Source organism: Eulemur rufifrons, chromosome 28 (genome assembly GCF_041146395.1).
Source record: "Eulemur rufifrons isolate Redbay chromosome 28, OSU_ERuf_1, whole genome shotgun sequence".
Classification (NCBI taxonomy): domain Eukaryota; kingdom Metazoa; phylum Chordata; class Mammalia; order Primates; family Lemuridae; genus Eulemur; species Eulemur rufifrons.
In genome coordinates, this window is record NC_091010.1 from 30336519 (window position 1) to 30350074 (window position 13556).

A 13556-nucleotide genomic window follows, 5' to 3' on the forward strand; every position below is an offset into this window, starting at 1 on the left:
GTTTCAAAGGACATGTCTAATTTTTATAGGAGCATAATTTTTGAGAAGAAAAAATATGTGAGCTGTAGTAAAGAAGGTTAACTCTGGGCGCTGTGGAAGAGTCTGTCTTCCAAATAGCTGAGCGAGCCTGAGCCTTCACTATCATCCTTCTGAGAGGTGATCAGCTCATTCTGTATTTTAGATACGTAAATTAATACCCTATTAATGGATTGCTATTTTGGGATGTACTATTACTTCAATTCTATTAGGAAACTCATCAGTTTAAGATTAGATGTCCAAACTTTTTCTAACATAAAAGCAGTAGATGTTCATTAGGAACCTGAATGGGGCAGGAAAAGGGGGGAAGATAAATCAACTTTTACCCACGGGACAGCCATGTTTATCTTGCTATGTAGTTCTTTCTGACTTTGCATCTTTTCTTTTTTCCTCTATATTTCTGATGTAGATACATTTCTTTTCAACTATAATTTTGACCTCCTAGACTTGCAAGTGATAATCTTTTCTCCCTGTTTTTCTTGCTTCTTACAAGCAGATTTCCATTGGTTCCTTCTGTGCTCAGCATTGCATGAGCCATGGTGATGACCTAGAACTTGTTCTTAATTCTGAAAGAAGTCACAGCTTGATTAATCAAATGGGCACCTTGGGGGGCTCTCTGGCCTGTGAACACCTGTCTTAATTCATCTGTAACACAGATTGGCCGCTTGATTTCTTTAAAAGAATACTTTTCCAGAAGGCAAGGGTCAGATGTCTTCCACCTTCGGAGGAAAATTGCCAGGGCTAAGCAAAATTCCACTGATCACCTGAACTGATGCCAGCACAGGCGGTGCTTAAGTTTTACTTCACGTGTCTCGGTTGCTTTAATTTGTGCAGGTTTTGTCATGGTGCAAAGACCATTGTGCGTTGTTCTCGGCTACTTTCATGTCAGTTGCACGTGATTTATTTTAATAGCTTCCTCTTGAATATTGTTAGTCACTTCTTTCCAATGTATAGGCAAAACCTGATTAACTCACATGTATGGGAGAGTAGATCAGAATTGAGGTAAGTTCTTTTATTGTCTCTGCTTTTGTGGTAGAAACAAAATTGTGCCCATTTTGCTGACTTGGATTTGGTCATTTTTTTGAACATTGTACTGTTATTTTCCCAGATGATTCTGAGTGCCTCCAGGTCAGCACTTTGACCACTACAACATGTTTATGGTATTATTATATAACAAAGAGATAAGAGCTTGGAGTCAGCCTTCAGTGGACTTCAGACATAACCTGACCTGGAAGGTTTCAGGGGTTGTCATGTAAATACCCAACACATGCTCATTTTTCTTAGGATTTGCCTTTTTCTCATTTAAAAAAAAAAAACAAAAAACTGGACAGCTGAGAGTTTGGTTAATGTATATCATAGAGTATGTTATTTCTCTTTTTAAACTTTATGTAAACTCCTCATGTCATCATTTAAGTGGTTTTTACTATATGTTGGAACAAACTTCGTGTCTGTGTTCTGTTTATGTGATAGCCTTTTGTTTGTTTCTTCAGAGACAGTCCGTGTTGCCCAGGCTGGAGTGCAGTGTTGCCATCATAGTTCACTGCAGCCTCAAACCTCTGGCTTCAAGCGATCCTCCTGCCTCAGCCTCCCAAAGTGCTGGGATTATAGCCACAGGCTACTGTGTCAGCCTATATGATAGCCTTTATTTCATAGACCTTTCTCTTTCTTTCTTATGCCTGGATTACTATATGTCTTTTTTTGTTGTTGTTGTTGTTGTTGAGACAGAGTCTCACTTTGTTGCCCAGGCTAGAGTGAGTGCCGTGGCGTCAGCTTAGCTCACAGCAACCTCAGACTCCTCGGCTTAAGCGATCCTACTGCCTCAGCCTCCCGAGTAGCTGGGACTACAGGCATGCGCCACTATGCCCGGCTAATTTTTTCTATATAGATTTTTAGTTGTCCATATAATTTCTTTCTATTTTTAGTAGAGACGGGGTCTCGCTCTTGCTCAGGCTGGTCTCGAACTCCTGAGCTCGAGCGATCCACCCTCTTCGGCCTCCCAGAGTGCTAGGATTACAGGTGTGAGCCACCTCGCCCGGCCTATATGTCTTAATTGTAATGGGCTGCTTTCCAAAATTTGTTTTTGAAATCAGAGGTTTGGGATTCAAAATACATTTTCCCATGGTTCCAGTGATGAAATGGTAGTTAGACTAAAACAAAGTATTAAATAGATTGAAAAGGTCCACTGAAACCTTTCAAAATCCCGTAGCTGAGCAGAAGATCTCATCCAGCTTTTTTGCCAAGCATTCCTTTCCCCTACCCCAGCATCATAGTCCTCTATAAATGGGAAAATGCTACAGCAAGAAAGAAACATGGTAGTGTTGGGAGCTGTCTCTCAGCTGCCCCCTACCTTTTCTGCTACTTTGGTGGTGGTGGAGAAGACACAGGGAGGACCACCGTGAATTCAGATGAGCCAGCTGTGTTTTTACACATTAAGTTTATCCATTGAAAAATCTCCAAATTTATTTTGGGGACATAATAAGAACTCTTGGCCTGATAAGGTTGCAGGTATGCAGGTTATAATTAACCTGCAATGAGGAGTAGAGGCACTGAAGAGAAGTAAGGACTTCAGCAGTCTGTAGAACTGACTTAATTACAAAGCAGCCTTTCAAATGAATCTTCTGCAGATCAGCTGCATCCCTTGGTGTGATGGGTGCTTACAGGATAATCACGGTCAGAAGGGGCTCAGGCTACCCTGAGAGTTAGATGTTTGGCGATGGATGAGTGCGTGCCTGTTGTGTGAACCTTGAATTTTAAAAAAAGGTGGTCAGATATTATCAAAACAGAGATGGGAGATGATTACAGATAGAGACCAGAGTACAGAAAGCACTGTATCACTTGGCTGATGTTTCCATCTCAAGCAAGAATTTCCAACTTACAACCCTGGCAGGTTAACATAAACTATCTGATTGTACAGTGGCCAGGGCAGTGTAAGCACTGAAAATTTGCTGTCTGAATTGGCAGCACTGAGATGTACACTTTGGCTCTAAAGGTGTAGGATATGGAATCGGGTAGGCAGGAAGTGGTGGAGGGGAGCTGATAAAGGACTTAAGGGGAAATTCATCAAGTGGCTTAATATGATTTCCTCTGATTGCTCTTTAACGTTAGCGAGAGCTCCTGAGAAGTTGGGATTTTTAAAACCGAAAAAACAAGACAAGAGCCCCTGTTTTTTGTAAGGCTAAAGATAATATGGACTATAGCACTGCCAGCCTGTGCAATGAAATACAGTATGTCCTCACTTAATATCAAAACTGCGACTTTAAGTGAAACGAACGATGTATAAAGAAACCAATTTTATCGTAGGCTAATTGATATAAGTCCCTGTGGCCTATTTCTGGGCACAAAGACATCACCAAACTTCTAAATAAAGCCCCAAACACTTCTAATATTAAACATTGAAATACATATGAGCTATCCATACATTTCAGAAAGATTAGTAAACACAAGATAATCATTTACCCAGTGTTTGGTGAATCAGTGAGTGACAGGTTGCGGTGGTGGGTTCAATCAAGGCATAAACATTTGCAAAGTGAAAATTCTAAGGACCTCCTACCACCACAGAGTTCAAAAACAAACAGTAACAAAGATGACAGGCTCACAGAGTGCTTTCATACTGCATACTTAATTGTGCATCTGTTTATTGTATAGTTTGAGAACATTTATTTTACAATAACTCTTTCATTTTCTAGCCTGCTTATTCCATACAGTTCAGGGTGGCAGGTGGCCAAAGGCTATCTCGGCAGCTCAGGGTGCAAGGTGGAAACCAGCCCTGGCTAGGGAGCCATCCCATCACGGGGCACACTTACACACACACCCACACTCACTCCAGCTGGGACTGTTTAGACACGCCGGTTAACCGGATGTGCACGTCTTTGGGATGTGGGAGGAAACAGAGTACCAAGAGAAACCCATGCAGACGTGGGAGAATGTGCAAACTCCACACAGGCAGTGGCCTCAGCTGGGAATCAATTTTTTTCTTTTTCTCATCAATGTTATAATAAAAAGATGCTGAACTTTCAAGGATCTGCTGTACTTGGGAATCCAAGTTGCTGATCTGGGGCCTCCTGTGTTGCCTGGTTTTTAGAAATAAACTAGTGGAGCAAATTGGGACAGCAGACCCCAGTTTTCTGCCCAGGGAGCTGTGGTTCCCTGAGGAAGGCAGTAGATGGATAGCTGGTGACGCTACCAGCAGGTGCCAAGAAGCTAAGATTTGTGTATATTTTCAACCCATGTTTTCCTGTTCCCGTCTGTTTCTGAATACTCTTAGTCTCCGTAAGCTGTCCTTGCTTCCTTGCTGTTAGCCACCCCCTACTCTGCTACTCCCAAGTGTTGTTGACAAAGGAGATAAGGTCACAAACCACAATATAATTTGCCCCCAATCCATGTTTCCCTCCAGAGCCCCTGTACTTGCTGGCTGGATGGGATGCAGCAGTTTTGGCTGCCATGGTGTGATGAGTATCCGTTCCTATTTTGGTAGTGTCACGTGGCCTAACTCATGTCATCTCCTGGGCTATTGGTTTCTTCAGCTCTAAAATAAAAGGGTGAATTTAAATGATCCACTTGGCTGCTTCTAGCTCCAAAAATCTGTGACTGAGCTAGCTTAACCTGAAGACAGCTGCCAACTTGAGACTGGGCAGAGAAGGGTAGCATGGGTAGGCTGGAAAGGGACCTCAGAGCTCATCCAGGCCAACCTTCTCACTCCATGGATGAGAGCATGCCAGCTCAGCGAAGGTGAGTGACCTGCTCAAAGCCACATGACTAGTAAGTTACACATGGATAAAGGCAGTTTTGTCTTGATTTTGCTTTTCAGAGTTCTTGATTAGCATTATACACGATTACTCTAAAAGTAATTGGGCATAAGTTTCTCTACCAGACATCACTACAAAATGATGCCTGCTTGAATTTTGTCTTGCTTACCTACTACCTCCTGTAATGCCTTTAAACACTGGAGACAGGTCCTTCCTTAAAGGGTAAATGTCTTGGAATTTTGATGTTTCTTCAAAGTCATGGCTGTGGATTGTACTTCAAAGCTTGGCCAAAACTGTGATGAGCACAGAGAATCACAAAGTTCAATGACATATTTCAGGATTTCTCCTCACTGCTGCAGGTGGGAACTGTTTAGTGTTTCTGAGGGGCATTTGCTCATTGGCCTGCTCCCAACCTTAGGGCACAAAATGCTTCAGACTTGTTCCGTCTCCCTTTTTGCCCTTGAGCTGTTCTTCAGAATCTTATTCCATCCTGCAAACAAAACATCCTGAAGCTCTATTTTCATTTCACTATGTGATCTTGGCTCATTCAGTTGCCAAATAAGCTCCACCATATTTATTGATGGCCTGCAAGGTGCCAGACCTTGTTCTAGACACTGAGGCTACATCCATGAATGAAACAGACAAGAATATAAGTCTGGTAGACATTATGTTCTGGAGAGCTGCAACAGAAGTAGGACGGATAACCAGAGATGGTGATTATCGTAACCAACAAATATCGAGTGCTTTCTAAGTGCCAATCAATTATCAGTGATTTGCATGGCTTAACATAGGTAATGCTCGCAGTTAACCTAATGAGGCAGATACTATTTTTATCTCTTATTTTACAAATGATGAAACGGTGTCTAGTAGTTCTCCCAACACCTAACTAATGAATGGTGGAGCAGGGATTTGAACCCAGGCATTCTGCTCAAGGTCTGTGATCATGACCACCTCATTCCTTCTTTCTGAGAGAGAGGCATAATTAATTACAGGAGTCTGTTGTGTTGTATCGGCTGCTGCTTTGCCCAAGTTATAGGAAATATTTTGTTCAAATGGCCAGTTGTTTCTACAGCTATTTTTGTGGTGAGAAGAGAAAAGAAAAGCCTAGAGCTCTGTCATATGTGAGTATCTTCCCCATCTGTTCGAGACCTTTCTTTTCCCTGAACCTTAGACATGATCGTTTCATTATCCTTATATCAGTTCCTCCCGGGTCTTGATTGTTTCGGTTCTAAGACAACTGATTTCGTCCGTGGTCGTTCTGGCTCAGATGTGGAACAGTCGCCACTCACCTTCGCAGGGTGGTCACGTGCGCCTGTGTGAACATGGGCAAGTCTTTTGCCCTGTGAGCTAACAGGGTGGGTTACACTAACCATGTCTGTGGCTTCCTTTGTGCTTCTTAAGACTAAGCTAGTGTGAGAACAGTTTCAGAAAGAGGAACTTCATATAGGTGTAAAAATGAAACTGTACTTGAGATACTGTTTTCTGATGTTTGATGCTTTGGTTGCTTTAAAAGACTACATTTTGCACATACTGTTGGCTCCATCTTACTGGATACATTAGGGATCTTTCATCAGTGAGGAACTTGCTTCTGTGACTCACTGAGGAAATGTGAAGGCTGTTGACATCTTTGTCGCTATGCAATCAAAAATAATTCGTTGACTCAACCATTGAAGAGATGAACTGCCGTTGGCTGAAGAGACAGCTTGGGGGCAGTAACATGGGCTGTCTTTAAAAAAACTTTCCTTTTAAAATTATGTAATATCTCAAACATAGACAAGTAGAATATGACACGTTCCCTCTCCCCACTGCCATGAAACCTGTTTATCATCACACCTTCTATCCCTCTAACCAGCCCTCCTGTTCTTCATATCTCTTTCACACTCTTTCACAAGTATGTAATTGCTTCATTTACTACCCTGACCCCCACTAAAATGAAGTTCTGTAAGAACAGAAATTTCTGTCTCTGGTTCACTGATAATCCCTACTAGTGTCTGTCATTATTCTCAGTATTTATTACATATTGCTCAATATTGATTGATTAAATGAATTTTCCCCTGTTTGCTTCATTTCATGAAATAGAATACGGTTTGGAGTTCCCTCCCTCACCATGTACCCTCCCCCAAATCAAATTTCCCTTCTTCCCTAAAATCCTCAGAGGTAACCAGTATTGTGAATTTGGTGTTTTATCATTTTTGTTCATGTGTTTATATCTTAGTAGATGTTTATTTATTCCATTAACCAGTATGTAGGGTTGTTTGGGGGGGCACTTCAGAGTTATTGTATATTTATACAAATAGTAATATAACTTTTCTGGTTTACCACTGAACTATATGCAGGACTAAGGGGCAAACCCAGAAAAATCGTGGTATGAGTAGTGGACAGAACTCCCCCAACCCCCCCTCTAAGGAAGACTACCCATGTGCCTTGAATAACTGCTAAAACAAGCAATGCAATTTGTGTACCAGACAACAATTAAGCATTAACATCCAAGAGTGAATCTGTCTCAGTTTTTTCATTTAAAGTTTAAGAACTAGATATACTTAATGTCTCTGTGCCAGAAATGTGGCCATGTCTTTGCAGTTTTCTCCAAGTAAGGGCATCTTAATAATTCAATCAAAAATGTAATTAACGGAGTTTAAGCGGCCTACCATTATCAGTAAAATTTTTTTGTTTCCTTTAGTTGAGACGAGAGAAGATTGACCTTGAAAATACTTTGGAACAAGAACAAGAAGCACTAGTTAATCGTCTATGGAAAAGAATGGATAAACTTGAAGCTGAAAAACGGTTTGTTTAGTCTTGCTGTTCGATATGGGGTGTGTGCATGTGTGTGTCTAGAGTACTGTTCTGGATGTGACTGAGGGATAACAATGGGGCATTTTCATTTCTTGGGTGATGCATATCATTTTAATTGGCCAAAGGAAAAAAATGTTGAAAGCTTCTGAACTGTTCCCATGTTGGTCACCTCTTTGTTCTTTGCTATCGTATCATCCCAGTAGAATTTCTTTTCATTTGGTGTTACAAGGCTGTGACTGAATTAGTCACGGGACTATTGTTCACCTTTAAATTCTTTTCAAGGATGGTTGCAATTTCAACTTTTCACCTTATTCAACTGGCTTCTATCAGTTTCTTGTAAAGTACTTAGGATATACTATGTACTGTTAATTATACATGTCTCTAGGATTTACTTCATCAGGAAGACTTAAGATTTTAATAGAAAAATTATTTGTTTTAAAACCTACTGTAAAGAAATGCCGTTGAGATTCTTTGTGTTAAATGTACGTAGGTAGATGTGGAATGTCATTCAACAGCAAACATTTCTTGAGCCCCCTTGTGCAAGATACTGTTAGGCCCTTATTTTCAAGCACTGTGTACTTTGGGGGTGGGGGGAGAGCCTGTAAAAATGGCAGGAAGGATCTGTATGTGGGATGTGTGTATGCACATAAAAAGTGAGTTTTTAAAAAATGTTCATTAATGCACTTCACTGGGATCTTTTGTTTGCCACCCAGAGTCTTTCTGCCTTAAGTATTTGGTTTGGATGCATATTCAGAAATAGTTTTGAGTTCATCTCTCCATTTGCAAAATATAGGTATGCCACATAACCATGAGAAAAGTGAAACTTGGAGCTATAACTACAGGAAATACCAAGCTATTATTGAATCAGCAGTGTTTTACGTTATTGTAGCAATACTAATAAGTTGAATTATGAAAAGTGATTTTATATAATAAACGTAGGGACCGTTACAATATTTAATGTACTGGTTTTCTCAACAAGGATAGACCTACAGGTAATTCAGTTTGCACTTAGGCAAACTCAAAGGTTCAAAGTTAAAAATAAAAGAAAACCAAAGCCCCAGCAGCTTATAGAAAGGGACATAGAGATATGTTACTGCTCAGTCTTCTTTTTCAGAAAATTGGAGGTTTTACATATATATTAGCACCAAATTATTGGGTTGAGCACTATGAAATAATTGCCATTTGGTAGGTCAAAAGCTATTGAATGTCAACATTTTATATGTTTCAACCTAACAATAATTGGTGGAGAAGGTGACACCACCAATTACTAACCCAATAATTTTGGTTTTCTTTTGTTTTTAACTTTTTACCTTCGCTGTTACCAGAAGCAAAAGGCTCTCAGTCCAGTTTGCCATGCCCTCAGGGTTGGTTTTGGAGCAGGAAATTTTAGAAGTTGAGTCTCTTTATGTGACTTCACCCTCCCAGGAGCCTTTTGGTAGTTCATAGTTTTAACCCAAAGCGATAAGAGAGCAGAATCCCTTTAGTATCTGCATGCCCTCAGCCCAGCATGTTGAACATTTAGTCAGCAGATCATTCTGAGCCCATACTGTGTTCCAGGCGTCATAATCAGAACCAAATGTCAGAGACTTTTCAGTGCTGCTTAATTACCAGTGATCATTTAAAAGAGAAAGAGATTAGATCCTTTAGCTCTGCCCTTGGACCCGAGATACCAGGTAAGAGCGACCAGAAGTTGATGTTAAAATGCGCAGAGGACAACAATGCTGTGAATTCTGGCGATCACCAGACACTTGCTTTCAAAACAGACCTGCCAGCTAGCACGTTGTTTTGTCTTTTCAAGGCAAACTGTTTTTCACTGTTGGCATTTTTCTTTCCAATGAAGAATCCTGCAGGAGAAATTAGACCAGCCCGTCTCTGCTCCACCATCGCCTAGGGATATCTCCATGGAGATTGATTCTCCAGAAAACATGATGCGCCACATCAGGTTTTTAAAGAATGAAGTGGAGAGGCTGAAGAAGCAACTGAGAGCTGCTCAGTTACAGCGTACGTAGCCCCCGGTTTCGTTAGTTTTGTCTATAGAATTAACCCATTTATCAAATACAGGGTATTACCAAATATATACTGTTGAATTAAATTCATATTGTATTTTATTACCAATACATGTTTACATAAATGTATCATCCTGGAATATATATATTTTTAAGTGTTATAGTCGAGGAGGACGAATACTTTCAGAAAATAATTCAAATAATTATTCTGAATTATTTCAGCAGGGCCCAGAATCACACATAACATTTTTAATCTTCTCCCCCGTGTTCATCTCTAGGATTGTGCTAACAAAAATATTGCAGGAGACCTCTGTGCACTTTTGGAATATTAAGGCACAGAGCAGAGTGTTTACCTTCCTTTCTACTAAATTTAGCCTTAGCTGACATTTGTTCATGGTATTTGAAAAGTAAATGCTTTGGAAATTTATGCTCAGTATTTTGGAAGAGGCCAAGACGCTGAGTTGAAAATCAAAGGAACTAGATTTCCGAATACTTGATTAGGTCCCTATCATTTTCTTTTTTATGTCTCTCCTATTTCTGCTTTTTGGCTGCTCAAATTAATTTTTTTTTTTTTTTGAGTAGACAATACAGTGAAAGGTATGTAGTGAAAAAATAAGTCTCTCTTTAACTCCTGGTCTCTAGCAACCCTGTTCCCACAATTAGTCATTTTTGCCATATTCTTCCAGATATGTGAACGTGTGTATATAACATTCTTCTATACAAATACACTTGACCCTTGAACAACACGGGAGTGTGCTGGTCGCTTTGTACGTAGATTTTTAAAAAATAAATAAATATAGGCAGCTTTCTGTATCTGCGGGTCCCACATCGTCAACCAAATGCAGATGGAAAATACAGCATTTGTGGCATGTGAAACCTGTGGATATGGCTTTTTATATACGTGAGTTCCTCAGGGCTGACTGTGGGACTTGAGTGTGCGTGGATATTGGTATACTCGGAGGTCCTGGAACCAATCCTGCATAGATACTGAGACAACTGTACTAGTACAATGAACATATTCTTTTACACCTTTCTCTTCTCATTTACTATGTCATGCAGTCTTTTTTCCCCATTAGTATATACAGAGCTGCCTCAGTCCCTTCTTTAAATACTGCATAGTATTTGTATGGATACACCGTAATTTGACTAGTCCCATACCAGTGGACCCTTTTCGGTGGTTATGCCACAACCACAGTGAACATCTCTGTACACACGTTTGATGCTTGTGCAAGAATACCTCAGGATAGATTCCAAGAAGGGATTTGCTGGGTCAAATGGAATGCGCATTTAACATTGCAGCATTTCTCACCTTTATGTTTTCTTCTTTGAAGTTCATTGCGAGTTCTAATCCAGTGGTGCATTTGAGGTGCATCAAGATCATCCCTGGAACCTTTAAAAAGTATGGTGTGTTAGTTTCCTATTTCTGCTATAACACATTACCACAAACTTGGTGGCTCAGAACAACACAAATGTATTATCTTCTAGTTCTGGAGGTCAGAAGTCTGACGTGAGACTGAAATCAGGGTGTCCGCAGGGCTGCGTTCCTTCTGGGGGCCGTAGGAGAGACCGTTTCCTTGCCCTTTCTGGCTTCTGGAGGCTGCCTGCATTCCGTGGCGCCTGGTGCCTTCCTCCCAGTGCATCACTCCCACCTCTGCTCCTGGCATCGCATCCCCTTCCACTCTGACTGCCCTGACTCTTGGGACTGTGGTGGCCCCTCAGTAATCCAGGGCAATCTCCCCCTCTCAAGGTCTTTAGCTCCATCACATCTGCAAAGGCCCTTTTGTCATCATGTGTGGTCATAGCATTTGCGGGTTTGGGGGATTAGTGTGTGGCCTTCTTCAGGGACCATCATTCTAACACCATCCAGGTTTCTGGGCTTTTTCCAAGGGTAAAGCCTGGTCCTCAGTCTCGTCCTCTGAATTTTTTTTTTGTTTCAAATACAAATAATTCTGACATATACCTCAGATTGATAACTACTATATATATTCCATGAAAACAAGTGGGATGAATCAGAGACTTCCCAAATAGTGTTGGAGGATGTTTTGGGGTTTTTGCTATGTTGGGCACACAGATATCTTTTAGCACCTTTCTGAACTCTTTCCAGTGCCATCAGGTTGCATTTATCTTCCCCATTCCTACTTGTTTGTCGTGCCCCAAGCAAAATCTTTAGAAGAAATTTGGGAAGAATTTTTCATTCTTGTTACTTGCTCCATACTGTGCTATGTGGTCTTTGAGGAGAATGCAGATACCAACAGGCACCCGTAAGTGCTATCTTGATTTTGTGAGGATAGAGAAAACTGAACTGAAGAAGCAGCAAGTGGCACTTAGCTGCTTGCCGTGGTTTGGATTGAGCTTAGAGGATGAGTTAATGACTTTTGGTCGTCCAGCTGCTTCGTTCTCCTTAGGTTAGACGACCCAGTCTTCCTTGGATGCAGCTGTGGCAGGTGGTGCTTCACCTGCCAAACCTAACTATACCTGAACTTGAACCTCTCTCAATAGTTCTCAACCATAGTTAAACATTGGCATCTCCTGTGGCTAGGCCTCGTCCTCAGGGGTTCTACTTTAGTTGGTTTGGGGTGGAGTCTGGGATTGGTATTTTCTAATCATAAACTTGAAACGCAACACGTACGTGCAGGCCACCTTTGGATCATATGGGAGCCACCTCTTTGGAATCTGTCTGGACTCAGTTCACAGTATCTTTGAACACAGTAAGTCCTCTCTTAACGTTGCCCATGGGTTTTTGGGAACTGTGACTTCAAGCAAAATTACATACCATATAACCAAACCAATTTTAGCATGAGCTAATTGATATAAACCGGAATTAATTTCCTACCACACACCTATGTTGTTTCACTTCAAGTCACAGTTTCCAAGAACTTATGGGCGATGTTAAGTGAGGACCTACTGTACTGGGAAGTGACTGAAGATGGGGAGGTATATGCTGAGGCCCCTAAGTACTGGGGACCTCTGAGTGCAAGAAGAAAGAGGATGACTCGTGGGAGTAAATCCAATCCGGCGTGGCAGACGGCACCCAAGGAATACCATGATGTCAGCTATCTGTGCCTGATTCTGACACCAGAGGTGTTGGACCTGGTCCCTTCTCTGTGCCGCTGGCTTCTAGGTTAATTGCTGAACTGTCAGGATGTCTTCCCAGCTGGTCACTTCAGTGATATTCTTATCTATAGATTATTGTTTAAGGATCCCCCTGCTGAGTCCCCAGATGCTAAACGATTGCCATTTTCTTTGAAAGACAATGTTTTCTGTTAAATTATTCTTGGAGCCTCGTGAATTCTCAATTCTGCAAAGGATTCTGTGTCACTCTCCAGCACCCTTTCTAGAAGGCATTAAAGGATTCCTATTATGGAAAAGAAAGTCAACTTGCTCTCACAGTTTCCCTTCTAGTTCTAGAAACGGTAAATACTCCAAGGGGCCAATCTAGTGCTGCCTGTAGAGTTAAGTGAAAAATTCTGCACACTTGCATATTTGAGATGAAATAATTTAAATCGTTTATATTAAAAGTGGACTTTGTAAATATTTTCCCAGCATGCCTTCAATTAAAGAGATTTTTGTGTCTGGATTAGACAGCAGGGTTTCTGGCTAGATTGAAAACAACGAAGGGATTTAGTGTTTAGTGCACATAATAGTGTTTAATAATTTTGGTATTTTTATTTCAATTTCTAAAATAAGGATATCTTAGAACTTTTGTATATTCTGTAATGATGCTGTCTTGGAAATCACTGAATATTTATCATCATTTGCTGAAAGTCCAGACCTTTGTAGAGTCGCTTAAAACTGAAACTAATTGGATGGACATTGAGAGTTGAAGCAGGGTCAGCCTGTGGGAGAGAAATGCTCAGTGTGGCATTCGGCTCCTTCCTTCAGTTTTGGTCTGGGCTGATAACGTGGAGCAGCGACCTATAAGGAACTCTTAAGAAACGCTTATGGCCACTCCGAGTTTATAGTTATTTTTCAGAAA

At 40.9% G+C, this 13556-nt stretch overlaps 1 protein-coding gene across 1 annotated transcript in view; it reads left to right on the forward strand.

Annotated features, from left to right (window-relative positions):
• The window catches only part of CCDC6 (coiled-coil domain containing 6), a 106583-nt gene that overhangs the window by 75104 nt on the left and 17923 nt on the right, over positions 1-13556 (forward strand). The window contains exons 4-5 of the mRNA XM_069461225.1: positions 7462-7565; positions 9415-9575. Coding sequence (XP_069317326.1) covers positions 7462-7565; positions 9415-9575 — 265 coding nt within the window. The remainder of the gene's footprint in view (positions 1-7461; positions 7566-9414; positions 9576-13556) is intronic.